General features: G+C 37.6%; 1 protein-coding gene across 1 annotated transcript; it reads right to left on the minus strand.

Moving 5' to 3' along the window:
- Nucleotides 1–9111: 9111 nt before the first annotated feature.
- LOC147605146 (uncharacterized) lies at nt 9112–10302 on the minus strand. Its single transcript, XM_086794108.1, has one exon. The coding sequence runs from the start codon at nt 10292–10294 to the stop codon at nt 9572–9574; it is 723 nt and encodes a 240-aa protein (XP_086650234.1). The 5' UTR covers nt 10295–10302; the 3' UTR covers nt 9112–9571.
- Nucleotides 10303–27846: the final 17544 nt, after the last annotated feature.

Here is a 27846-nt window from a genome sequence, read left to right on the forward strand (position 1 = left end):
TTTAGAGAGTGACCCTAGTCGTGACATGTGTGAGATGTGTGGTGTACTCTGTGAATACGTGTGATACGTATGAAGACATTGCCAGTTAATCCAATGTAGGAGTTTGATTGAGTGAATCCAATAAACTCTAAGACATGTGTGACGCATGTAAAGATTATGGGGGTTTGATTGTGAGTGAATCTGATTAACTCTAAGACACGTGTGATGCGTGGTAAAGGTTCTGTGAGTTTGATTGTGAGTGAATGCAATTAACTCTAAGACACGTGTGATGCGTGGTAAAGGTTCTGTGAGTTTGATTGTGAGTGAATGCAATTAACTCTAAGACACGTGTGATGCATGCTAGTTGGTTATGAGTGAATCTAACTAGTCGTGACATGTGTGAGATGTGTGGTGTACTCTGTGATGAATACATGCGATACGTATGAGGACATTGCTAGTTAATCCAATGTAGAAGTTTGATTGAGTGAATCCAATAAACTCTAAGACATGTGTGATGCATGTAAAGATTATGGGGGTTTGATTGTGAGTGAATCTGATTAACTCTAAGACATGTGTGACGCATGTAAAGATTATGGGGTTTGATTGTGAGTGAATCTGATTAACTCTAAGACACGTGTGATGCGTGGTAAAGGTTCTGTGAGTTTTGATTGTGAGTGAATGCAATTAACTCTAAGACACTTGTGATGCATGTGAGGATATTGAGAGTGAATCCAATTAATTATTATGAGTGAATCCAATGTGGGAGTGAATCTCATTATGTAAAGACATTGAGAGTGAATCCAATCTAAACGATTAATGTGTTTAATCACCTATGTATGCTTATAGTAGTTACAACCAAGGACGGTTGTCTCCTAAACTGGGAGGACTGTCACGGGAGTGAGATTTCTCAAATATTTTATTCTTTGCAAAAGAAAACTTGTGGAGCAAGCTAGGATTTTTGAATTCTTTTATTTTTGTAAAAATAAAGCTTGTAGAGAAATCTTGGGCTAAAATAGCCATTTAACCTATTTTTAATGGAATAAAAATCTATAAGTACTCAAGGGGATGCTTTGGGGGGGCAGTTGGGACCCAATCTGGTGTTCTCTCACGTTTATATTTTTCTATTGGCATGCTTCTCGAGGTCTCGTACGTGTAGTTTCTCGTTTCATTCATTCCTTGCAAAAAATGCTTATCCAATTGCACATATGCTCATTAAACAACTATTTGTACATCATGGGTTACCAAAGATCATTGTCTCTGATAGAGATAAAAAGTTGTGTAGTGATTTCTAGACTAGCAATGACACCCTTCATGCCATCATCCCATCATTTCATGCATATAGCTATTCAAAAACACCATACAGCTATACCCATTTCCTGAAGACTCAAGCAGCGTAAGGTAATCTCCTCCCAAATCATAGGTGACCCATGCCAAGTCCCATCAATACAGTTGACTTCCAAAAATGTCTAGTTCAAAAGGAAACCCATCCGCTTCCAGTGGCAATGCATAGTATCCACCCGGGTCATATGGAAATGAATCCACATTAAGCACCTTTCCATGTATACTGGGATCAAATGGGTATGAATCATCATGGCTGGAACTTTCATCACCAACCAATGATCCACCATGAAAGTCCACCCATGAATCACTTCCATAAACCAAAGTATCATCATCATCATTACCCAAAGCATTTTTTTCATAGATGCCATCATATGGATCATAATCAATCACATTATTACTTTCATCCACACCATCATTTTGTGAATCCACATCATGTGCCACATCTTCATGGTCAGCAACCACATTTTCCTCATGCAATACAACACCATGAAGATCTTCGTAAGGGTTATCCCCTTCATCAAGAAGGGTCTCATTGCATTCATCTTTATCCAAACAATTCTCCTCGAGAAGAGATCCATGCATTTGCTCTTCATCGTCCCCATCAACACTTGCATCCTCATGGCTGTCCACTGGTTCATTTTCAGCCATCCATACATGCATTGAAGCCACTTGACATAAATCATTAGCATAGCCTTCATCACTTGAAGTGTCCCCATAGCAATGGCTTCCAATAAGAGATGTGGACTGAAGTGAACTCCTAGTAATTAAAAAGCCCATGTATAGATGAGGTAGGCGTGTAAAAGAGTTCCACCAACAACATGATCTCATTGAGAGCAATGTCACTTTCAATATCCATGATGCATTGGACCACTTGCATGAACTCCTTGCCTAATTTTTACACAAATCCACTTATGCTCTCCTTCTCCTCAATGTTAGGCACAAAGAAGGAAAGGTACCAATATTCCTCGGCATACTTAGGCAATGAATCCACATGTAATAGTGGCATGCATTTTTTCCTAAAGCTCCATTTCTCTTAAGTAGACAAAGTTTTACACCACTTCATAGGCTAGATTTGCCCAATCCCACTTGTACTCATGCATTACTTGCAGCCACCATTGTCTAGCTTTGCCTCCAAATTTTCATGTCACTTGCTTCACTTTGTCCCCCTCATTGCATGGAACAAAAGTAGGCATCCCAATTGTGAATCCATTCCTTGAGCTATATACAAGTGACTCCTTCCCCATCAAAGAGCAAAGCTTCTAAAATTGGTTCACCATGCTTGAACCATAAGCTTCCAATAGGGGTAGAAACTATACGATCCATAAATTCATCCTTTGTCAAGGACTTTGGCAACTTGGAGTGTATGACCTCATCATACAACCGTGCATACCTTTCTTTTTCATGATCATTGGAAATTACATGCAATGTTGTCCGGACTGTTTTGAATCCATCAAATCTTGCATATCCTTTTATTCCTTTCCATAGGTCTTTGACAATGGTAATCCAATGTGACAAACATATTTTGGGTTCTTTTGAAGTGTTGTCTTCATAGTTTGAGTGTTCCCATTGGAAGTTCCCACCTCAAATACAAAATTTCCTTGTCGACAAAGCTCATAAGATGATGGATTTGGAAATGATCTTTGTGGTTGTGACTAGCCTCTTGTCTTATCAAGAGAAGTGTCAATCTTTTTCACACACCTTTGCACTTCATTTATCCCATCACCAAGCTTCTTGAAGCCCTCATTGATAGCATTGAACATTTGCTCCATGAAAACATTTCTTTGCCACATATGCTCACTGTTTTGCCTCAAAAGCTCACTATTTTGGAAGTAAATATCCCTTTGTGCATCCTTCATAGCTTCAGTGATAGTAACCTTCAGCATATCAAAAGTAATGTGCTCCAAAAGAAACTTGTGCACTTCCACTTGTGTGCCCTGACATGCCCTCATTCACTATGTGATCACTCATGTCATGTAAAGGCATTCCCTCTTGTTCACGGTCACACCCCCCATGGTACCAAATTAGGGTTTTTGGTGCTATCGATGTCAGAATTGAATGATCAAAGGCTTGTCGCATTTGTCTCGACGATGAGAGGAACACTCATATCACCCTGAAGCACCACTTTGAGCACCCCTTATATCTCTCTGTTTTGACTTTTGTTGAAAGTCAACTATGTGAGGTTGACCATCTAGATGGTAATGGAATTGGGAACTTGTTGGCTCATTTGGAAGCTCTTAGGTAGTTCTCTTAAGCTATGTAAACACCTTGAATTCAGTCCGCACCATTTTTGACTGAATTAGGATTTTTAGTCTGACCAAACTAGCCCCTTTGCACCCTGAAATGGTGTCCAAATCAACCACTTGGCACCTTGTTAGATTTGCTTTAAGATGCCCTTTTAAGGCTTCCCAAAGCCCTTGAGAGATCTTGAGTGGTTTGGGAATTAAACGTTTGTATTCACTGCAGAGTGCAAGAAAATCACAAAAATTTGGCCATAATCTCCCCACAATACGGAACAAATCTCAATCATAATCCACTAGCATTTTCCCAATGTCCAATCATGACATAATGTCCCAAGTAATCACCACCAAAATCATACACTTGCCCATGCAACTCTTATGCTTTGATCATTACCAAGTGTCCACCATGGCATGCTCAATCAAGTAACATTTGGCTTCCATAGCCTCGGCATGCTTGCAATGTAGTCAAGTTGTGTGTTGAAGGAGTGCTTTATGCTTGCCAATCTCCCAGCCAAGCCTTCCCACCCTCGTACCTAGTCTAAATCTAGGCACAAGTTGGGTCCAAGTCTTCACATCCAATGTACCTAATCCCCCTCCTTGCTGCTTTTCCAAAAGTACTCACGACAAGGAGAGTTCATGTCATGCTCCCCCCGGACCTCTCCTTCAATGCCCGAAGTACCCTCACAAGCATACTAGATGCTAGAAATTAAAGTGAGAGTACAAGTGAGGTGTATGTGGATGTAACTTTAAAAAGAGAAGGTAGGAGCACTTACAATGCGTTTAGCATGACTCATGCTATTTTCATATTATCCATTACAATGAGCATGTACTCATGCTTTCCTTCAATCATCCAAAGTAGCTTCAATACACCAAGTCACATCAAACAACATCCAAATAGGATCCAAATAGAATCACAAGGCATATGTTTTGCAAGGATCATCTTCAAGTAAGGGCTCCCAAGATCAATGCAATCATTGGCTCACGTAGTCACATGCATGTTGCTTTAGGCCAAGTTTTGGCACTAATATGAAACCACCATTCATTGTTTTCATGGATAACACTTCAGCCCTTTGCCATCACTCCATAGCCATCATTAATGAGTAAGATAATCATCCAAATGGCAACTAGAAGCTTCAATGGATCAATGGCAAAGCACAAAGATGCAATTCTTGCTTAATGTGCGAAGCAAAAGCACATGAGAAGGCCAAGAAAATTTCCAAAAATTATAGCCTCAATTGTACCATACTCATGCATCCTCAAATCACTTCAATGGTAGATATATTGACCATGCAAAAGCCTCCAAATATCATGGGCATAGCATCCTTGCATGTAGCATGCAAGAAGGTAAAGTAATGGCATTCAAAAAGCAATTAAAACACAGCCATATGCATCCCAAATACACACAGCCAAGATGTTTCTTAGCAATGGCATTCAAAACATTTAAAACGCAGCCTTACTATATGCAATTTGAAATGAGAGAAACCCCTGCAAAATTGCCTTCAAGTAGTTGCCATCGCTTGTCTTCATGAAGGTGTTGAAGATGTGAAATGATGGGAAGTTGAAATCGCCACTTCACACAACCTAAATGATGGAGAAAACACATAGTACACCATGGCCAGCCACGCAGAGCTCCTCACGACGACCAGATGCACTAAAATGATTGTAATAATGGGGAGAAAGCACACAGTACACCACAACTAGACACACATAGCTCCTTATGGCCAGATTTACTGTAATGATGGGGAGAATTCATGCATAGCAACAATGTCTCCACAGCAGCGAACGGCCACAAAATTTATCCTCATACAACAATTGATTAAGGTCCTGTGCTTGCTTAAGCCATTCCAAGGCTTAATCAAGCTCCATGTGAGCCTAAAACTCCACAAAATGAGGAAAAATGGGCACAGGAAGATGTAGCCTCACAGGTAGAAATACTCCACAAAATCCACCATTCAAAGGCTCAAATGGAAGCTTAAGTCAACCCTAAACAAAGCCCTAATTCTTGGCTAACCTTTAGGCCAAGATTGAAGCACCAAGACAGATCCAAGATCAAACAAGGAAGCAAAACATTTTGATTAAGGATCCTAATCTTGATTAGCAAAACGTTTCCCCAATTTTGGTCATGCCATTCAAATTTTGGAGCAGCTACCCCAAATTTTAATCCATAGTGACCCATAGCCCCCTAAAGCTTAGAACAAACTAAAATAATCAAAGAGATTCAATCATTCCCCAATCACCATAGCCATTTCTTAATCAAGAAAATCAAGAAAGTCCAAGAAAATGTAAAATTTTTGAAATTTTTTAGAAAATTGGATCAAAGACAAAGCTCTGATACCATTGTAATGATGGAGAGAGAAAGAAAGAGAATGCACTCATAATGGAGTACCACATGCCAAGGGAGTACCACCCTATATAGCCATAGAAGCTTGGAGCTCCAAGAAGTATGATTTGATTAGTCAAAATGATTAGATGGTCTTAATTACAATTTGTTCACTTATATACTTGCCCAGTTTTTCACACTCATTCATGTTGGGCCTCCATACTTGCCCGGCCATATCCATACCCATGGGCTCCCTTTATGTCCAATACCAAGCCCCCTTCATTACATATTTGGCATTTATATTTTTGTAATGCCTTAGTGTTAAACCTTTGTACATACCAATTAGTATTTTTATGCTTTTGGTAGTCCCAAGACTCTATAATTAGGCTTGCTATATTTTGGAAGGAGCTCTCTCTCTCTCTCTCTCTCTCTCTCTCTCTCTCTCTCTCTCTCATACTATTTGCTATACTCTTGCTAAATTGCTCTCTTGCATACATTTAGGTAATATTGTCTTACTCTCTTTTTGAAGTGGAGGTCCATTTAGGTAGTACTGTCTTACTATTTGCTATAATCTTGCTAAGTTGCTCTCTTGCATACATTTAGGTAGTAATGTATTACTCTCTTGTTGAAGTGGAGGTCCATTGATACTCACATACATATATTTGGGTTTCCCATGATCACTAAGCTACAATTGTTTTAAATGTATTGATTGGTCATTTCCATATTCAAGTCCTTTCTCATCAATGTTAGTTTTCATCCATTTTAAATGATCAAATTATTTTTTTTTGTTTACTTTAAACTAAAATATACTTGTTTATTTTGATGACTAGAAAAGTGATATGTTAAAAAATAGGATAATGAATGAATCTATAATTAGTGATAGAGCATGCAAACATCTTTATCTTCTTCTACATTTATTGATAGCCTTACAACATACTAACAACAAATAAGTTTACTTTAAAATATCTAATAAAAAAAAGAGTGAAATTTTCTCTTCTTATGTATGAGAAGAAGGGGAATCTTTAATACAAACTTCTATTCTTATTTTTCTTCCTCTTCTTCTTCTTTAAAAAAGAAGAAGAAAAAAGATAAGAAGAAGACAAAGACAACGATGAAGATGAAGATAAATAAGAATAAGAAGAAAAGTAACAAGAAGTTTCTCTTCTTGTTCTTATTCTTGCCTTTGTTTTTGGTAAACAGTCGCCTGGGCCTGGTCCCTCTATCTTGTAGAAGGATTTCTACGGGATGGTACGCGGCCGAACGCCAGAGTGATTTGCGTAACCAGAACTATGCGCCGCCCCATCTACAGAATTCCCCTTCAAAAATAATGGAAATACTCGTAATTCTCCAAAGATATCCACTTAGAGTGATTTCATCCTCATACTTGTTGGTTATGCAAGAAAATGGTAATGTGTAGCTTTACCTTGCATCAAAAAACAAGACACCTTGATATACCAGTAGAGGTTGCAACAACATTGGTAGATCTAATAATCAATCAAGATAATATATTATCAAGTACCAGAGAGAGAGAGAGAGAGAGAGAGAGAGACCAAGGTGCTAAATATGGCCAATATTATAGCAAAGTAAAGTGTCATTTTGCAACATCGTGATGACAGGAAGAATTTGCAACACAAGTTATGCATTTCTTTAAGCCCATGTAAGTAATTTATGGCATTTAGCATGTTCATAAAGATGATGTTTTGTGACATGCTTAGTATATCACTACACATCTAGCATGTCCATAAAGATGATGCTTTGTGATAGGCTTAGTATATCACTACACATTTAGCATGTCCATAAGATGATGATTTGTGACATGCCTAGTATGTCACTATACACATAACTAACTTTTAGCCCCCTTTTTCCTTGTAGTGATTGTTGTGAACTTGAGACAGTTAATGTGTGTCTTTGTAATTAGGGTTGAGAGAGAGAGAGAGAGAGAGAGAGAGAGAGAGAGAGAGAGAGGATAAAAACAAAATAGGACCATGCAATGCAAAATAAGAAAATGAGGCGAGTCCTCAATTATTGTATGAAAGTAAATGCAAAATAATAAAAATGAGAAGAGTCCTCAATTATTCTATGAAAGTGAACTCTCACTTCTATACAATGAGTCTCTCGAGTGCAAATTGCCCACGAATTTCCTGTTTAGACTTGGACAAAACATATTCATGATTTTCAAACCAAATCTATTCCGTAGTCTAGTGTGGAGGAATGTATTTACATGGACATAAACCTATGGGCTCTTAGTCGTCCCTAACAAAATTAGCTCCCCCAAATAAACTTTTCAAACCAAATTTAGTCCCTAGCTCACCGAGTCGGCGAGTTGATGATGAGTGTAGATGGACATATTTACATGGATGTGTCCTATAGACTATCTAGAAAGTTTCATACTAAAACTCACAAGCACACTAGCAAACATAACCACATGTAAACTCTTCAAGAATTTAGATCCCATGTCTTTCGAGCACATATGCATCATCATTTTCAATGGCCATTCTAGGTATTTGTTCACAAGGTTCTCTCTCTCTCTCTCTCTCTCTCTCTCTCTCTCTCTCTCTCGTGCATGTGTGCATGTGTGCATGCGCTCCTACATGCACCCCCCCACACACATGCACACACACACACACACACACACACACACAACACACAACACACACAACACACACACATGCACGCACACACAACACACACACACACACACACACACAACACACTACACACACGTACACAAACAATATACACATGCATGTGTGTGCACACACACATACTCACACACACACACACACGTACATCTACATGCTTGTAGGCACACAATAACCTACTTTGTATGAAAGCAATCTTTAGGTAGCATTTTGTATCATGATTTGTATTTTTAAAGAGATATTATGAATTTAATGAACTAAATTGTCACTGCCTACTCTTAGGCCTACATTTAATTCAGAAAGGACCCATAAATTAAAGAGATATTATGAATTTAATGAACTAAATTGTCACTACCTACTCTTAGGCCTACATTTAATTCAGAAAGGACCCATAAATTAACGAGAAAATAACACATTTAGCCTTGAGACTTGCATAAGCAACCAAAATGGAAGATCATTAACCATGTCTTCTTAGCCTAGGGAAAGAGTTAAACTTTGAAGTGGGAGAGGGGGATTTTGAAGTGGGAAAGGGGGAAGAATAAGATGCAAAGAAATCCTTAGAACTACGCAAACCATGAGACTGCAAAAAAAGGAAGAACAATTGAAGGATTTTGAAACCAAAATGTGAAGAAAGTTTGAAACTATAGAAAAGAAAGAACACTTGAAGGATTGTGAAGCCAAAACATGAAGAAATCTTCCTCCTCTCGACAAAATATAAAACTATACAAGCTCTGACAATCAAAGGGTTGTGGAGTATTGTTGAGTATCCATGTAAGGTGGTTAAGTTGGGGGAGAAGATCTAGGCTTAATAGGTGGTTAAGTTGGGGGAGAAGATCTAGGCTTAATAGGGATTAAGGAACTTAACCATTGAGTGTTAGTGGGATGGAAAAGGCCTTATTAAGCCAGCCCAACACATAATTGGTGGCTATTATCAAGAATTTAAAAGATGCATAGTGGGATGAATAAATATATCAAAAGAGAGCGTTTACCTTGGGAGAGTCCTCTTCTTTAGAAGGCAAATACTTCTTATTACAACAAGAGGGCACCTCATGTCAGGAATTGTTGTAACCCAAGCAGCTAGCCAGTAGACTAAAAGGACTGGTGGTCTTCTTCCGGTGCTTTGAGTGAGTGATGATGAGGGGCTCCCTCTGCTTTCTTAGCTCCTCCTCCTCCTGCAGCTGTTGTGTAAACAGCTGCTTTATCGTGAGATGTCTCAGCTCCACCCTGCCTTCCGTTGTGAACTCATCCCTAAACCTCCCTGCTGATCGCTCATCATCTTTCCTGTTATCATCCTCATAGTAAACCCTAATCGGTGCTTCCTTATAGCCCTTCCTGCAAGCTTGGATGGCCATGACAAAAGGATCATCTTCTACTTTCGAGCTTTTTTTATTGCTTTGCTTTCTGACAAGCATGCCATTGTGATACTGCTTGGGCGGCGCAGGAGCTGCTGCTGCGCCCTGCTGTCCATTGATTGCGGATATGGGGTTTTGCAAACAGGGAGGCTTGCGAAGAGGAAAGAAATGATTAGCCTCTCTCTGTGAATGGATAAACGCAGTATTATAAGCGGTGATTAGGTCATGAGGATTGTGCTGCTGCAGCTGTTTGGGAACGCCTGGTTTCTCTTCCCATGAGAAAGGCACGAAGGCGGCAAGAGCTTCGCAGGAAGGCGAAGCTCTGTGGGAAGCTCTGTGAGGTCTCAATGCTCGCGAAGAGTGAGAGAGAGAGGTGGGAGAACGAGAAGAAGGAGGAGGAGGAGGAGGTGGTGGTGAGCTCATTTTCAGATGCCCATATATTGTTAATTTTGGGTTGCAAAAGGCCTCCTCCTCATATATACATGTACTCTTACCCCCAATTTCTAATTTTACTTTTCCTACTAGAATCTAACTATTCCCACGAGAATCAGTCTCACCTGTCTTGATGATGGTCCATCACGTCCAAGCTCTTCCTCCATCTTTTTCAATTAGGTAGAAAGACACTCACACCATCTCTCCAATTTTGTGGGTCTCTCCCAAATAGTCTTCACAAATGACCCTTTGATTGGCCACTATAATGAACCTTGATTAATCCACCTCATGAGCCCCCTCTTATAAAAAACACACAAAAAAAACCCAACAAAAACACAAAAAGATTTGTTTAGCTAGGTTTGCACCCACATCTTCTTGAGAAGGGTTGGTGGTGATGAGGGGGGCAAGAGCTACAGCTCCGATCTTGGCCTCTTCACACGCTTGGCATCTTCACACTGTTAATTTACCCACATCTTCTTGAGAAGGGTTGGTGGTGATGATGAGGGGCAAGAGCTAGAGCTTTGAGCTTGGCCTCTTCATAAGCTTGGCATCTTCTCAATTAATCACCCCCTCCCTCAACGCATTGCATTTGATTTTTAATATATATATATATAATTACCTCTATATCTTCATAAATTTCCTAAATGTTGAATGAATGTAAAATGTGCAATAATGTACATCTCACTTGAATTATCTTAAGTTCTCCGTCATGATAGTCTCCACCATGAAATTCACTTTGTCAAGGTCATCTTCTCGTTGTTTGAAGAAAGATCAGCTACTACCAAGGTCACGTATATATCCTTATTTCATTTCAATACAAATTAAACTTCTACACAGTAATTGTATACGATGTGAGCATTAATTTGTGTGCTTTCCTATGTTGGGTTTGATATTACTTGGAATGTTGTTAGTTATACAAGTCTCATGAAGAGTTTTATGATTTTCATATTGGTACACAATAACTTCGCTATTCAAAGATAAAATGATAGTTCAAATAAATTAAGGTAGTACATTTGTTTATTCTATGAAAAGTATATCCACTACATATCATCATGCTTCCTTTTCATAGAAAAAGAAGAAAAGAGGATCTGATATCTCTTGCAATCTTTAAAAAAAACCATGAATCTAGTAGCCTACTTATCATATCCATTAAGTATGTTGTTAGAAATCTCTTTTTTCATAAAGAGTGGGAACTCTATGAAGAAGAATATACATATTCAAAATTTCTAATTTTAAGCTTCCAAAAAAGTTTGGCACTTTTTGCTTCTGTGTCTATTGACATATTGCTGACCATATTGAGTACAGCTTTTGATAAAAGAGAATGTGGTATCACTCATATCGATAATTTATTTCAAAATTTTATAAATGGAAACAAGAATCAATAAGAAATGAGATCTTAATGAAATGTACAAGCTTAGTTAAAAATTGAGGACATTTATTAGTAGAACTGTATCTTATTACATTTAACATTCTTATGTTTACAAATTAAGGGAGGCTTCCAAAAATCTACAAAGGACCTATTTGAATAGATCATATGTCAAACCTTACCCCTACTCCAAAAATTTACAAAGGACCTATTTGAATAGATCTTATGTCAAACCCTACCCTTACTCCAAACCATATCTTAATGAAACCTCAACTTGACCTCAACACCACATTAGTTAACGTATTACAAATGTGAACTTTTACATTTACCTTCATCACTTTCCATTTCTCCAACAACACCACATCAATGTACAAATGTGAACTTTTATATTTACTTTCATCACTTTCCTTTTCCCCAACAACATATTTAGGTAAATTATAATTTTACATTATGGACCTTCACACAAAAATAAAAGCAATGTTCATACTCAAGGGTTGCACTACGGTATTTAAAAAACCCCTTACCTGTGAATTTTTCATAAATAAATTGACCCCCTTTTCTATATGAACTTCTGGTTTTTTTTAAAATCGATTTAAAAAACCCCTTTTATAAATGTATTTCTGTAAATTTACCTTGAAATTTTGAATTAAAAAACCCCTTTCGATGAACTCACATGCTATTCTTACATATTTATAGGTGAACCCCCCGAGTGTTCATGTGTATTTTCAAACTATAAAGTTTTTGAGAAAGTGGTAATGGACCCATGCCAATGTCACAAAAGTCAAGAAGAGTCACACTTCATAAAGTTTTTGAGAAAGTGGTAATGGACCCATGATAATGGCACAAAAGTAGGGGAGGGTGTCACACATCCTTAAAAATTGCAAAGAACCTATATCAACATAGACCCTACTCCTAACTAAAACCCTATCCCAAATCCTTAACTCTAAGCCTCACTAACCTTAATCCTTTCCTAGCACAAAAGGCAAATCTCATTTTTTACCATAAGTTTTTTTTGGTCCCAAGCACCCATGTGGTTGAGAATATAGGAGAATTTTGCAAACCATTCAACCTACCTTTCCATGTAAACTTTAGCTTAAGTTTGAAGAACCATATATCCTCCCCTCTAAAGAAATTTTGGAGCAATTAGGTTTAGAATTAGGATCACAATTAGGATTGGTATTAGAAAGGATTAAGGTTAAGTAGAACTTAAGGTTAGAGTAAAAATCTAGTCTCACATGTGCTACCACTTGGGACTATGGTGCTCTACTATGATGAGGTATTTTAAGCAGCATGGTCATATGTATTAAGCTCCATAAGGAGTCATGCAAGAGTTTCATAGATGATGATTTAGAGATAACTGATTACTATTTTGGAGTTTCTTTTGAGAAATATATGCACCATAGACTTGCAAGATTTCCATTCTATTATGAAGTAGTTATTTTTAAAGTTCTAAAAAATCTATAAAACTTAAGGCATTTAAATAAAAAAATGAACACATGAAAGAATGTTCTAGTAATTAACACTTCATTTTTAGATCTCTATATAGGGGGAAATGTATATGTCCCATGTAATAACAACCTTCTTGAATGAATGGTTTATCAACATCTAGTGGTTCTAGTTTCAACCCAATCTCATGCATTAAAGCGCATCTAAAAGAAAGAGAATGGAAAAGACTTCCTCATACAAAGAGTAGAAATTGATGCAAATCAACTAGTTTACATACAGACAGTTAATTGCTTCAAGCATTTGTTCATTAGAAAATGGATTTCATCAAACCACATATGAAGCAGGCCAGATCCAAGTTCTCACAGCATAAGAACGAGATCCAGTTTGTAGATATATCGCTCTCTTTTGACCTTAGGATCACTTATCTTGGATTGTATAGAGTTTTGCTTTGGATTTAGACATTAAATCCATAGCTAATATCATCAAGTATCAAAACTAGACTTCTCATAGGTGATATCACTCTCTTTTGACCTTAGCAACACTTATCCTGAATGGGCTAGTGAAGAATGTTGATTTGTTGATATTATCTAATTCTCAAGTATCAAAACTAGACTTCTCGTCTCCAATTCACTTCAAAAGCGAGATAAGATGTTTCCTTTCCCTTTTTTTACTTTCATACATTTAAAACAATTGCTCATTATATTGATTACATAATAGAGAAAATTCTACCATCATATACATATATATATACATATATACATACATACATACATACATACATATATGTGTGTGTGTGTGTGTGTGTGGAACCGACACGTTTTTGGCTCCCCTTCATGCTCGAGGGGGAGCTTGGGGAGTTGCCAGATGGCATAGCCCTTTCTCTAGAGTCTGCATAGTGACTTAATAATTACAATTCATGGAGGAAACAAAAGTCCATGACCACTTAAAGGATAAGTTGTGTGATATACTCATGACTCTTGCCTTAGAGTGAGATACCTTCTTGATATCCTTAACCTATCAGTCAAGTAGACCAAACTTAGATAGAGGTAGAGTCGCCTTTGAAAGGAACATGGCACAATGTCTTTAATGCACTCCTCACAGAGCAACTTGCTCAAACACCTCATATTTAGCTAATAATCACTACTTTGATAGATTCTTGCAGGATCCATGTCCCCACTATGTAACGAATTTAGGGGTGTTAGCATCGGAAGTAGCACTTCTTGCGCGGGGCAGGATCCCACACTCGGGGCCTCGCCCACGGATATCCGGACAAGAGACTAATCCATCAGTTCTTCCAAAACTGAACCCGGAAAAACTTCCCTTACTCGAAAAGCTTGGGCGATTATTTTTCTCTAACGTAGTCAAAAGCCTTAACTAACTGAACTGATCTGACCGAACCCGTAATAAGTCCCATAGTCAGGTCAGGGAAAGATTGCACTTGGATCATAGAGACCAACATTTTTTTCCTCATCGAGAGGCATAGCCGTTGATTCTTTTCCATAGAACAATTTTTGTCTGGGATTTACTTCATCTAGCGTACCATAACAGAATTGAGTCTCAATTTAGGGATCCATCAGTCCAGCCTAACCCCATCCAATCCCATGGGTAAGCCAACCGCCCAACCACTGTAGTGATGGGATCCAATTAGGAATTTGGTTAGGTTTTGTCCTGGATACCAGGGAGGAAAAGATTTCCCAGGCCCCCTAGCCGGATATTCATGCAAACTTAAAACTAGTCACACCACTTACACACCCAATATGAAATTGCTTTTTTCACAGATTCAGCTGTCTTTAAAACAATCATTTAATGAAATCATAGTCACTGATCATAATCCTTCAAAAATTTCCAGTTGAATTCTAATTTCCAATCATTCCTTCCTCAGTGTACCTATGACATCATTGGCAACCAGAACGCTCACCACCTGTCCACTCAGGGGTCTTTTTGATGGTTCCTAGCTCATAGTACTCGGTAATATTCACATATCAAAATGGAATCTTCGTTGAAAATCAGCAAGATCAACCAACAGATCCATATAAAAGAACCATGGACTCATCCGTAGAGGACCAACAAGGTCAATCAACCACATCCATGCCCGAATTCAAAAAACAACTCTTACTCCTTGTTCCAATATCTTCCACGACGCACGTGTGGGTATCATCGGGCGACCCAGAGCCCGAGCACCGTATGGTCAACACCCTCTAGGATCCTTCACAGGTGACCTAGTGCTTCACTCATAAGCCACTTCCTTGGTCCCTCATCCACTGTACCGAAAGCTCACCATTTTAATCGAACCGAGGCTGGTCAAGACCTCGGCCGACCTTGCTACGTGAGACGTCCTCCATCAGCTCTTGCAACTTTATCAGATTAGGTCTCCACGACCTCATTCACAAGACGATCAAAATGCTTCTCTAGCATTCTTGACATAAAACAGTCATTTAAAAACAGTTCAAAAATACAGTTTCTATAACAAACTCTCGTCTTTCCACATTGCTCCACATCAAACCACATTAATTAATTCCACAACCATTTCATAAGTATTCCTATTCTCATCCAATCACATCATTTTCATCTCATCACTCACTTTATCCTCATCAGATCTCATCCACTCGCATCTACCCATATCCACATCTCATCACATCACATTCATTCACATCTCATCCATTCAGACCACATAACATTCACTCACATCACATCTCATTCATTTTACCTCACATCTCATTCATTTACATCTATCCCGATTCACATCCCATCACATCACATTCATTCATATCCATCACATTCATTCTCATCACCATTATAATCGTATCTCATTCATACACATCCATCCAGGAGAAGAGTGAGGTGTTCACTCACTTTTAGAATTTCAGAGTTATGGTTGAAAAGCAAACAGGGAAATATGTAAAGTGCCTAAGGTCAGATGGAGGGGGAGAGTTGCTGAGTGGAAAAACAGGCACATTGCAGAGATTGCGCAAGCATTGATGGAAGAGAAGAATATGCCGCATAGCTATTGGGCTGAGGCTGTTTTCGTTCACATGTACGACTACTCGCATCTATCCATACATTCATATCTATCACTTCACATCCACATAATCTCTATTCATATCACATCCATCTATTCATTCATTCCCATCTATTTGATTCACATCACATCTCACATCTATTCACCTCACATCTCATCACCTCTATTCACATCACATCCATCCATCCATTCACATCTATCTAATTCACATCACATCTCATCACATCTATTTACCTCTCATCTCATCACCTCTATTCACATCACACCCATCCATCCATTCATTCACATCTATCTAATTCACATCACATCCATCCATCCAATCATCATCTATCTGATTCACATCTTATCTCATCACATCTATTCACCTCATATTCTCATCACCTCTATTCACACCACATCCATCCATCCATTCTTCTCATCTAATTCACATCACATTCTCATCATCTTTATTCACATCACATCCATCCATTCAATCATCATCTGATTCACATCTATTCGCCTCATATTCTCATCACTTCTATTCACAGAACTTAAACATAGAATTTAAGAGGATTCTAATTTTTGATAATAAGATTCTTTACGCATCTATTTATGAATATTTCAATTTTAAGGAAAATAACACTTTTGAAATAAAATTAAATCCTTTATGCATCTTCTTATGCATAAATTTAATTTTTATGAGAATAACTCTTTTGAAATAAAAATAAATCTTTTATGCATCTTTCTATGCATAAATTCAATTTTAATGAGAATAACACTTTTGAAATAAAAATAAATCTTTCTATGCATAAATTCAAATTTAATGAGAATGACACTTTTGAAATAAAAAAAATTCTGTTATGCATCTTTCTATTCATAAATTCAATTTTAATGAGAATGACACTTTTGAAATAAAAATAATTCTTTTATGCATCTTTCTATGCATAAATTCAATTGTAATGAGAATGACACTTTTGAAATAAAAATAAATCTTTTATGCATCTGTCTATGCATAAATTCAATTTTAATAAAAGTAATACTTTTTACAATAAAAAAATTCTTTTATGCATCACTTTATGCATAAAAATCAATATTGATGAATGTAACACTTTTATAATAATAAAAAATTCTTTTATGCATCCTTTTATGCATAAAAATCAATATTGGTGAAAGTAACACTTTTATTAAAAAAAATATTTTCGATATGCATCTTTCTAAGCATAGAAATTAATTCTAATGAAAATAACGCTTTTATAATAAAAATATTTTCAATATGCATCTTTCTATGCATAGAAATTAATTATAATGAAAATAACACTTTTATAATAAAAATATTTCCAATATGCATCTTTCTATGCATAGAAATTAATTCTAATGAAAATAATGCTTTTATAATAAGAATATTTTCAATATGCATCTTTATATGCATAGAAATTAATTCTTATGAAAATAACGCTTTTATAATAAGAATATTTTCAATATGCATCTTTCTATGCATAGAATGAAAATAACACTTTTAGAATACACAAATGGAGGGGATTACTCTTTTTGAATAATATAAAGATAAAACTTATTTCCACAAATTTTAAAAAAATTTCGCCATAACCTCCTTTGTATGGCTGACCATTTCTCAATTTTTACATTCTAAATCTACTTAGAATTTACCCCAAGATGAATTAAAACACTCTAATCTAATCAATTTTCACTTCTAAAGAGCCATCAATAGGAAAAGTTTAACTGATTTTGTTTGTCTCTCTTTTTAGGATAAAGAAAGGCTGAAATTCTTAATGAAGAGAAGGGGGAAGCCTTTCCATAAAGGCATAACATCCAATTTCACATTTTAAAAAATAAGAAATTAGAAAACCATAGAATAGAATTAGAAAAAAGTAGAATTTTTAACTTACACATGGAGTTTTGTGAGCTTACCTTTGGCTTGAGGGATTGAGGGTTCTACTCTTGCTTGGATCAAGAGTGGCCACCAGTTCTTTGTAGAGGAATTAGTAAAAAACAAGTGAATTATCAAAGAATTCAATGTTTTTGACTCTGGAAGGAGTAGAGTAACAATGCATAAAACACTATTAAGCTTTTACAAAGAGAGAGGCTTCTATTTATAGGAAAAAGTGAGCCTCTAACCAAGCAAACTAATTCTAGAAATTTCCAGATCAATTTGGTCACTTTTTGACCATTTTTAGGTCAGTTTAGCTTACTTTTTGGATCTAGTTGAAACAGGAGAGAGGAGAGATAAAAATATCTCATTATTTGTGAGTTTAAAACTCATCCACACAGGAGTTGAAACAGGAGAGAGGAGAGATGAAAATATCTCATTATTTGTGAGTTTAAAACTCATCCACACATTTGAAATAGGTGCCTCCTTCATGAGGGGAATCCCCCACACTAAGGTGTCAAAAATGCATCATTTCGTCTAAATATCTCTTCTTTTTTAACTAATAAACCTTGTCCTTAGTCAACTCTTCATCTTATGTGAGTATTTACTCATTTTTGGGAGATTTTTTTTTATTCTTCAATTTATCTCCTCTCTACATTTGGATTAATCTTATTGGTCCATAGGAACCTTAATCCAAAATTTTTAGAAAATCTGGACTCTCAGGATAAGGTCCTTTTACCTATTTTCAATTAATTCCAATTGCACATTGGAGAGTTCTTTTTGAATTTCTGTTTCAGAGGAATTTAGTTTAATAGGAAAGGATATTTTTCCATCCAAAGATATCTAAAAAATTGAGTTACCTCTCTCTAGAACATTTTATCTCTCTAGGCCAAAACAGGTAAAAATAATATCTTTATTCTGAAAAGGGGATTGATTATAGGGGAAGAAACTGGACATCTTGAGGGGATGGGGAGGAATCTTACATTCTCTCCCACTTGAAAAACGTGAGATATCCTCATCTCGCAGGTGGAGTATGATCTCTTTCATGTTCTTCTTCTTCTTCAATTATTTCCAGCGTTACTGCCTTGGAAGTGGACGATCGATTTGGAAATATCTCTCTTTGCCTTTCCCTAATCTAAGGCGGAGGTCTTGCACTACTTTAGATTAAGACTGCGGGTTGGTTAGAGGGTCTGCCTCTAGGATTTTCTTGATTTTGGCGGAAAGAAACCTGATTACTCTGGAAGGAAGGAGCTGGAGTCTGGAATCTTGATCCCTGATTTCCCTGCCCCCGAAAACCTTGATCCAAAAGGTGTTGGGCAATCCATACTATGATGTCCAAATCCTTGACACTTATAGCATTTCAATCCCTTATTCAAGGGTGGAACTTCTGAAGTTGAATTCTAGGGGATTGAGTTTTGGGAAAAGGAAATTTCTTCCATTCTAGAACTTCCCATGTCCTAGGCTTGACCCTGATATCTTTTAGGCGCGGCAGAACGTTGGAATCACCTTCTGGAATTAAAAACCTTTTGAAAGATGATGGTGCTGGCTTTGGCGGAACTTTGACATCAAAGGCCTTGGTGAAATCCTTCGCCATCCGCACTGCTTCAGCCATGGAAACTAGCTTGGCATTCTTCACCAGGCTATTCAAAGGTTCGTTCGGTCCCCGAACCTGGCCATGAGCTATTCTTCATCCAGCAGCAGTGGTGAGAATTTGAGGAGGAGAGCAAACGCTTGGTGATATAATTCAACAGTTCTACTCCCCTGGTTTAACTCTAAGAATTCGTTCATCTTTGTTTCCAAAAAGCCGGGAGAACAGAACCTCGTCCTTAGGTAATTTTTGAGATCATTCCATGTCTGGGTATTCCGATCCAGACGGTTTGTCTCTTGCAGTGGTTTCTCCATGCCACTCTGGCTGTTTCTACTATCTTTAGAGCCATTTTACTCTTCTCATTGTACGCGGTGACATCGAAGTACTCTTCCATTGCTTCGATCCACTTTTCCACAGCCTCACCCAAGTTTTCCCCTTCACCCTTGAAAGGTCCAGGCTGCAATCTATGAAGAGTTTTACAAGCATCCAAGTCGAGCTCTTCCTCGCCAAGTTGGGGGTTATCATTTCTACCACGACGACCTCGATCCATGCTCCTATCAATATGAAAATTCTTGTTAAGTCCCTTTATTTTAGATTCAATTCTGATTTTAGATTCAATTGATTCTGGGGCTCTTTAGATTGATCAGTTCCTCACAGAATCATGGGATAAAGATATTCATATAGAACTCATTATCGGATAACAATTCATTCAGAACATCTCATTCATATCTTTAACACAATAATGGTCCATTAGACCAAAATTTCCATCTAAACAGTCCTCCATGAGGATTTCAATTATACAGATTTTTTTTTGTCATCCCTTAACTTGATCCACTGGGTCAATTGTTAGCAGTTTGTCAGCACAATCCACTAATCTAATAGTGATTTGCTGAAGTCATTATCGTCATTCCAGTTATGAACTTCATCACAGGGACTCGTCCCATTCATCCTCATTGTGGTTTTGTTCAGCTTATTACATTTTAACCAAAATTTAGGAATCATCATTTTTCAATCAGAATCCAAATCAATTCATCAGTTCTTAACCAGAATTTTAAAATCATATCAACCACATTTGAATTTATCATTTGGATAGCATTTTTGCTTATAATTTCAAGATCTTAGATTTACTCGTATATACTGCCAGTTAACGAGCTGCAATTATACCCTCGGTATATACGGGTAGTCACGATCCTTGGAATTATAAGATAAATACCATCATGTCTAGGCCTAAGCAAGTCAGGGATTCCATATAATTGCGGTACTTTCATCTGAAGACCCAATCACCAATTTATGAGTTTCAGTTTGAATAACAATTTGTATGAATTTATCACACAATTTCAACCTTTTATTACTACATCAATTTTTGACATTTTTGGCTTCTCAGTTGATCCACTTTAGCCAATTTTGCTCTGATACCAGTTGTAGGATCCCTGTCCCCTTTGCGCAACGAATTCAGGGGTGCTAGCAACGGAAGTAGCACTTCTTGCGCGGGGCAGGATCCCACACTCGGGGCCTCACCCACGGATATCCGGACAAGACACTAATCGATCGGTTCTTCCAAAATCGAACCCGAAAAAACTTCCCTTGTCCGGAAAGCTCGGGCGATTCCTCCAGAATCAATTTTTCTCTAACGTAGTCAAAAGCCTTGCCTAACTGAACTGATCTGACCAAACCCGTAAGTCCCATAGTCAGATCCGGGAAAGATTGCACTTGGATCATAGAGACCAATGCTTTTTTCCTCATTGAGAGGCACAACAGTTGATTCTTTTCCATAGAACAATTTTTGTCCGGGATTTACTTCATCTAGCGTACCATAACAGAATTGAGTCTCAATTTAGGGATCCATTAGACCAGCCTAACCCCATCCAATCCCATGGGTTAGCCAACTGCCCAACCACTGTAGTGAGGGGATCCAATTAGGAATTTGGTTAGGTTTTGTCTCGGATACCAGGAGGAAAATAGTTCCCAGGCCCCCTAGCCAGATATTCATGCAAACTTAAAACTAGTCACACCACTTAAAACTAGTCACACCACTTACACACCCAATATGAAATTGCCTTTTTCACAGATTTAGTTGTCTTTAAAACAATCATTTAATGAAATCATAGTCACTGATCATAATCCTCTAAAAATTTTTGGTTGAATTCTAATTTCCAATCATTCCTTCCTTAGTGTACCTATGGTATCATTGGCAACCAGAACGCTCACCACCTGTCCACTCAGGGGTCTTTTTGATGGTTCCTAGCTCATAGTACTCGGCAATATTCACATATGAAAATGGAATCTTCGTTGAAGATCAGCAAGATCAACCAATAGATCCATATAAAAGAACCATGGACTCATCCATTGAGGACCAGCAAGGTCAAACAATGAGATCCATGCCCGAATTCAGAAAACAACTCTTCCTCCTTGTTCCAATATCTTCCATGACGCACGTGTGGGTATCGTCGACGACCCAGAGTCCGAGCACCGTATGGTCAGCACCCTCTAGGATCCTTCGCAGGTGACCTAGCGCTTCACTCATAGGCCACTTCCTTGGTCCCTCATCCATCGTACGGAAGCTCACCATTTTAATCGAGCCGAGGCTGGTCAAGACCTCGACCGACCTTGCTACGCGAGACGTCCTCCAATGACTCTCCGTCAACTATTGCAACTTTATCAGATTAGGTCTCCACCACGACCTCATTCACAAGACGGTCAAAATGCTTCTCTAGCATTCTTGACATGAAACAGTCAAAAATACAGTTTCTATAACGAACTCGTGTCTTTACACATTGCTCCACATCAAACCACATTAATTAATTCCACAACCATTTCATAAGTATTCCTATTCTCATCCAATCACATCATTTTCATCTCATCACATCACATTTATTCACATCTCATCCATTCAGACCACATCACATTCACTCACATCTCATCCATTCAGACCACATCACATTCACTCACATCACATCTCATCCATTTAGACCACATCACATTCACTCACATCACATCTCATTAATTTTACCTCACATCTCTGTCATTCACATCTATCTCGATTCACATCCCATCACATCACATTCATTCATATCCATTAACATTCACTTTAATTCATATCCATCACATTCATTCTCATCACCATTATATCACATCACTTCTATCCACATCATATCTCATTCATACACATCCATCCAATCATTCACATCATGTAACGAGTACTCGCATCTATCCATACATTCATATCTATCACTTCACATCCACATAATCTAAAAATAACGCTTTTATAATAAAAATATTTCCAATATGCATCTTTCTATGCATAGAAATTAATTCTAATGAAAATAATGCTTTTATAATAAAAATATTTCCAATATGCATCTTTCTATGCATAGAATGAAAATAACACTTTTAGAATACACAAACGGAGGGGATTAGTCTTTTTGAATAATATAAAGATAAAACTTATTTCCACAAAATTTAAGAAAATTTCGCCATAACCTCCTTTGTATGGCTGACCATTTCTCAATTTTTACATTCTAAATCTACTTAGAATTTATCCCAAGATGAATTAAAACACTCTAATCTAATCAATTTTCACTTCTAAAGAGCAATCAATAGGAAAAGTTTAAATTATTTTGTTTGTTTCTCTTTTTAGGATAAAGAAAGGCTGAAATTCTTAATGAAGAGAACAGGGAAGCCTTTCCATCAAGGCATAACATCCAATTTCATATTTAAAAAAACAAGAAATTAGAAAACCATAGAATAGAATTTTAAAAAAAAGTAAAATTTCTAACTTACATGGAGTTTTGTGAGCTTTCCTTTGGCTTAAGGGATTGAGGGTTCTACTCTTGCTTAGATTAAGAGTGGCCACCAATTCTTTGTAGAGGAATTAGTCAAAAACAAGTGAATTATCAAAGAATTCAATGTTTTTGACTCTGGGAGGAGTAGAGTAACAGTGCATAAAACACTATTAAGCTTTTACAAAGGGGGAGGCTTCTATTTATAGGAAAAAGTGAGCCTCTAACCAAGCAAACTGATTCTAGAATTTTCCAGATCAGTTTGGTCACTTTTTGACCATTTTTAGGTCAGTTTAGCTTACTTTTTGGATCTAGTTGAAATAGGAGAGAGGAGAGATAAAAATATCTCATTATTTGTGAGTTTAAAACTCATCCACACATGTGAAATAGGCACCTCCTTCATGAGGGGAATTCCCCACACTGAGGTGTCAAAAATGCATCATTTCCTCTAAATATCTCTTCTTTTTTAACTAATAAACCTTGTCCTTAGTCAACTCTTATCTTATGTGAGTATTTACCTATTTTTAGGGAATTTTCTTTTATTCTTCAATTTATCTCCTCCCTACATTTGGATTAATCTTATTGGTCCACAGGAACCTTAATCCAAAATTTTCAAAAAATCTGGATCCTCAGGATAAGGTCCTTTTCACCTATTTTCAATTAATTCCAATTGCATATTGGAAAGTTCTTTTTGAATTTCTGTTTCAGAGGAATTTAGTTTAATAAGAAAGGATATTTTTTCATCCAAAGATATCTAAAAACTGAGTTATCTCTCTCTAGAATATTTTCTCTCTCTAGGCCAAAACAGGTAGAAACAAGATCTTTTATTATTCTGAAAAGGGGATTGATTATAGGGGAAGAAACTGGACATCTTGAGGGGCTCGGGAGGAATCTTACACTTCCAAAAACCTATCTACATTTATCATGCTATTGTAGAATATATAACGTCTTCTCCATGAGCAAAAGAGATGGAAAGGCCACCTTGTGCAGTTGCATCAATTTCTCATTAACCAGCTTCTCCAATGCTAGGGCTAATTCTATTACTGTGTAGAGGATAATCTCTAACTAGATACTAGGATATGAGTATATTAATATATGTCTTTGAGAACTATTCATGTAGAAAAGAGAAGCCTGAGAAATATATCATAGCCTTTCTCTTGGTCATTAAACTTTGTAACTAGTGGAATGACAATTGATTGTATATCTACTTTCCCATCATGGGTATTCTTTTGTCATATGCACACATCATCGGAAAATAAACAATATAGATAGTTCACTTCCATTCTTCATAACCTATTAATAGATTGAAAAACCAAGCTTCAAAAGTAGCATAAGTGGCCATCAAGGTAGAGCAAAGTATACTTCATCAATTTCTCTACATGAGATGGTTCCTCATCACTCTAGTCTTTCAAGAACTTACATCCAAGTGAAGATATGACAATGTCTTATTAAGCTGAATTCATGAGTTGAATTCAGAAAGGACCAACTAAAAATAGAGACCGACTTAGAAAAACCTGGTAATGTGACATTATCTCAATCAATGTATGCAAAGAGGGCATGGTACACATAAGAGGTATTGTACTCAACATTGCAACTAAATCCAAAAGAAAAAAACCGTAGTTAATACTACTTCAGAATCTATAGCTCCTTTGATTAGGTGCGTACACAATAGTCAAGGCACAAAATGTTGTTATTTCTAGCTCCTTGCCATTCTCGAATATTTCTCCCCCCCTCACATGAGGAGGAGAAAAAACATAATACCAGAGAGAGAGATTCCAAGTGAGTGAAAAAGGAGGAGTAGGGAAAGGCCATCGAGAGGCCTTTCCTGGGAGGAAGATGGGGAGCCAGCACTAGCTCTGGCGACCCATTTTCCCTAGGAAAGGCCGATCAATGGCCTTTCCCGACTGTCATGGCCGCCTGGAGAAGAGGCAGCGGCATGATGAATTATCACCAGCAAGCTCTTTGGATCCGTTGTGATAACCAAAAAAGGATTGAAGATCGCACGTTTTTTTTTAACCTGTTGAGTTGGCAAAAAATTGGGGAGCCTTCTGTAAAATAATACCTCCTATATGTATGGAAAGGATATGCTCCCCCTCGACCAGAGGCCATGAAGGAAAAGATAAAGATGGGGGAGAGCATATCCAAGGCACTTCTACTGTGTAAGCCTAGAGAGAGCATAGCCATGCCATCCATGATGGAGAAGAGCATTTTGACATCACGGAAGCTCATCATACTCCCTCTCACACTTGAGGAGGGAGATCAAGGAGCTGCCACATGGCCGAGCCCTCACTAGATATGCATGTGACCTTGGAGATTCACACCATCCATCATACATTTGTAGACTACAAGCTACCAACTATACATGCCATGTTATCTTACTTAAACACATCGATAGCACCAATACACTACATTGACATAAATTAGAGTAGAAAATATAGAGGATCTTATTGTTTGTTGATGATGAAGGCGATGATAATTAGATACATGGGGGGAGGTTGTGTGTGTTATGAGAGTGGAAGAATAAGCTAAGTACATCAGTGGAGAGGACGATGATAATCACAATGCAGGCCATGGTAAGAGTCATCACAATCACCACCCTCATATCCGACCTCAACAACTAGCTAAAGAGCTTCTTCAGCCTTGCTGCTCATTGCCATCTCTTTCATCTTAATAGAAATCATCATTGTGTGACCCGTTTTGTGATAAAGGAACTCTACTGAGGCCATTAAGATCAAGAGAGTGTCTACCGACACAAAGAAGGTGTCGTTGAAGCAAGAGTTAGCCACCTTAAATAGCTAGAAGAGGTTATCCAAGATGAAGTGTTTCTACCAGTGGTGGTAGTGAAAGGCTGCGCCCTCTGAGGTGGTCTACCACAATCTCTTAGGTGAGAAGATGAGACCAACTTATCGTGCAAGCAAGCTATGAGGATGGCAGAGGACTTGGTGTCAAAATGAGAAATAGCTACGAAATGAATCTAAATGAGTACATGGTCACCCTCGACAAACCTCTGGGTATTTGATTCACCCAGACTCTCAATGTGAAGGTTTATGTCAAAGCACTTACCAAGCAAGTACTAGTGTGCATGAGTGTGAGCCTCACACTCCTTGTGGGGGGGGAGGTAGCTACACTTGAGGGACCGATGGAGAAAAAGTGAGCTGACATGTGCAGCATTATGTGGGGAGAATTGTGGGGTTGCTCAGCTACCAAAATATAGCAAACATATTGTATGTATGTATATATATATGTGTGTGTGTGTGTGTGTATACATACATACATACATATGTATGTATGTATGTATACACACACACACACACACACATATATATATGTATATATGTGTGTGTGTGTATACATACATACATACATATGTATGTATGTATGTATACACACACACACACACACATATATATGTATATATACATATATATATGTGTGTGTGTGTGTGTGTGTGTGTATACATACATACATACATATGTATGTATGTATGTATACACACACACACACACACACAACAAGACAAAGCACCTACAGACGCGCACACAGACGCGTTTACTCAACTAAAAAAAAAACTTACGGGTGCGTCTATTTGCACCTCTATTAGCGCATCTACAGACCCGCGTCTAAAGGTGCGTTTAAAAGATAGCAAATAGACGTGTCTATAGACGCGCATATAGACGCGCATATAGACGCGCAAATAAACGCTCTGCTAGAAATTTTAAAAAACAGACAGACGCATGCATAGATGCGTTTATAGACGCATTTATAGACGTGTTTGTAGACGCGCAAATAGACGCTTCTTGAACAGACAGACACGTTTATAGACACGCTACATAATATTTTTTAAATTTTGTGTGCTTGAACAGAATGCTATGTATGTTGTGTATGCTATGTAGTTACAGGAATCCCATTTCCACATTGTGTAATTCAATTCTTACAGCCAACCGCATTGTAATTAGCACTCTTGCAAGCACGTCTATAGCTGAAATTAATTACAATTCCAAATAAAACATTACAACTCCAAAACGTTTAGTTATAAGGCATTAATTGATAAAACGTTGCACAAGAAAATTGAAAGCCAAAAAAATAAAAATAGTATATGTTAATTCATAGCTCAAAAAGTGCTTGTATGTACATATAGCACGAAGCTAAGCCACGTCCTGTGGCTTCAAGTACCAAAAATAAGAGGAGTGTATATACAAGAGGCACGAAGCCAAGCCAGTGGCTAAGTACAAAAAAGAGTAGCTAGCACTACTTCTACGACTAATCTAAGTTCTCCACGTCCTCGCTCCCTTCTGCGCTCCCTTCTCCGCCTCCTTCTTCCTCGTCTTCTTCCTCATCTTCTTGTGCAGGGTCCTGTAAACAAGGGATAACATATATCAATGTATGAAAAATCAAATCTTTATTTATAATATTGACATTATTTAATTACTTTCAAATACCTCGGGGGACTCTCCAGTAGCCCGGATATACTGTTCCTCAGT

The sequence above is a fragment of the Cibotium barometz genome, chromosome 60, assembly GCF_041138505.1.
Source record: "Cibotium barometz isolate CiBa-2024 chromosome 60, ASM4113850v1, whole genome shotgun sequence".
In the NCBI taxonomy this organism is placed as follows: Eukaryota; Viridiplantae; Streptophyta; class Polypodiopsida; order Cyatheales; family Cibotiaceae; genus Cibotium; species Cibotium barometz.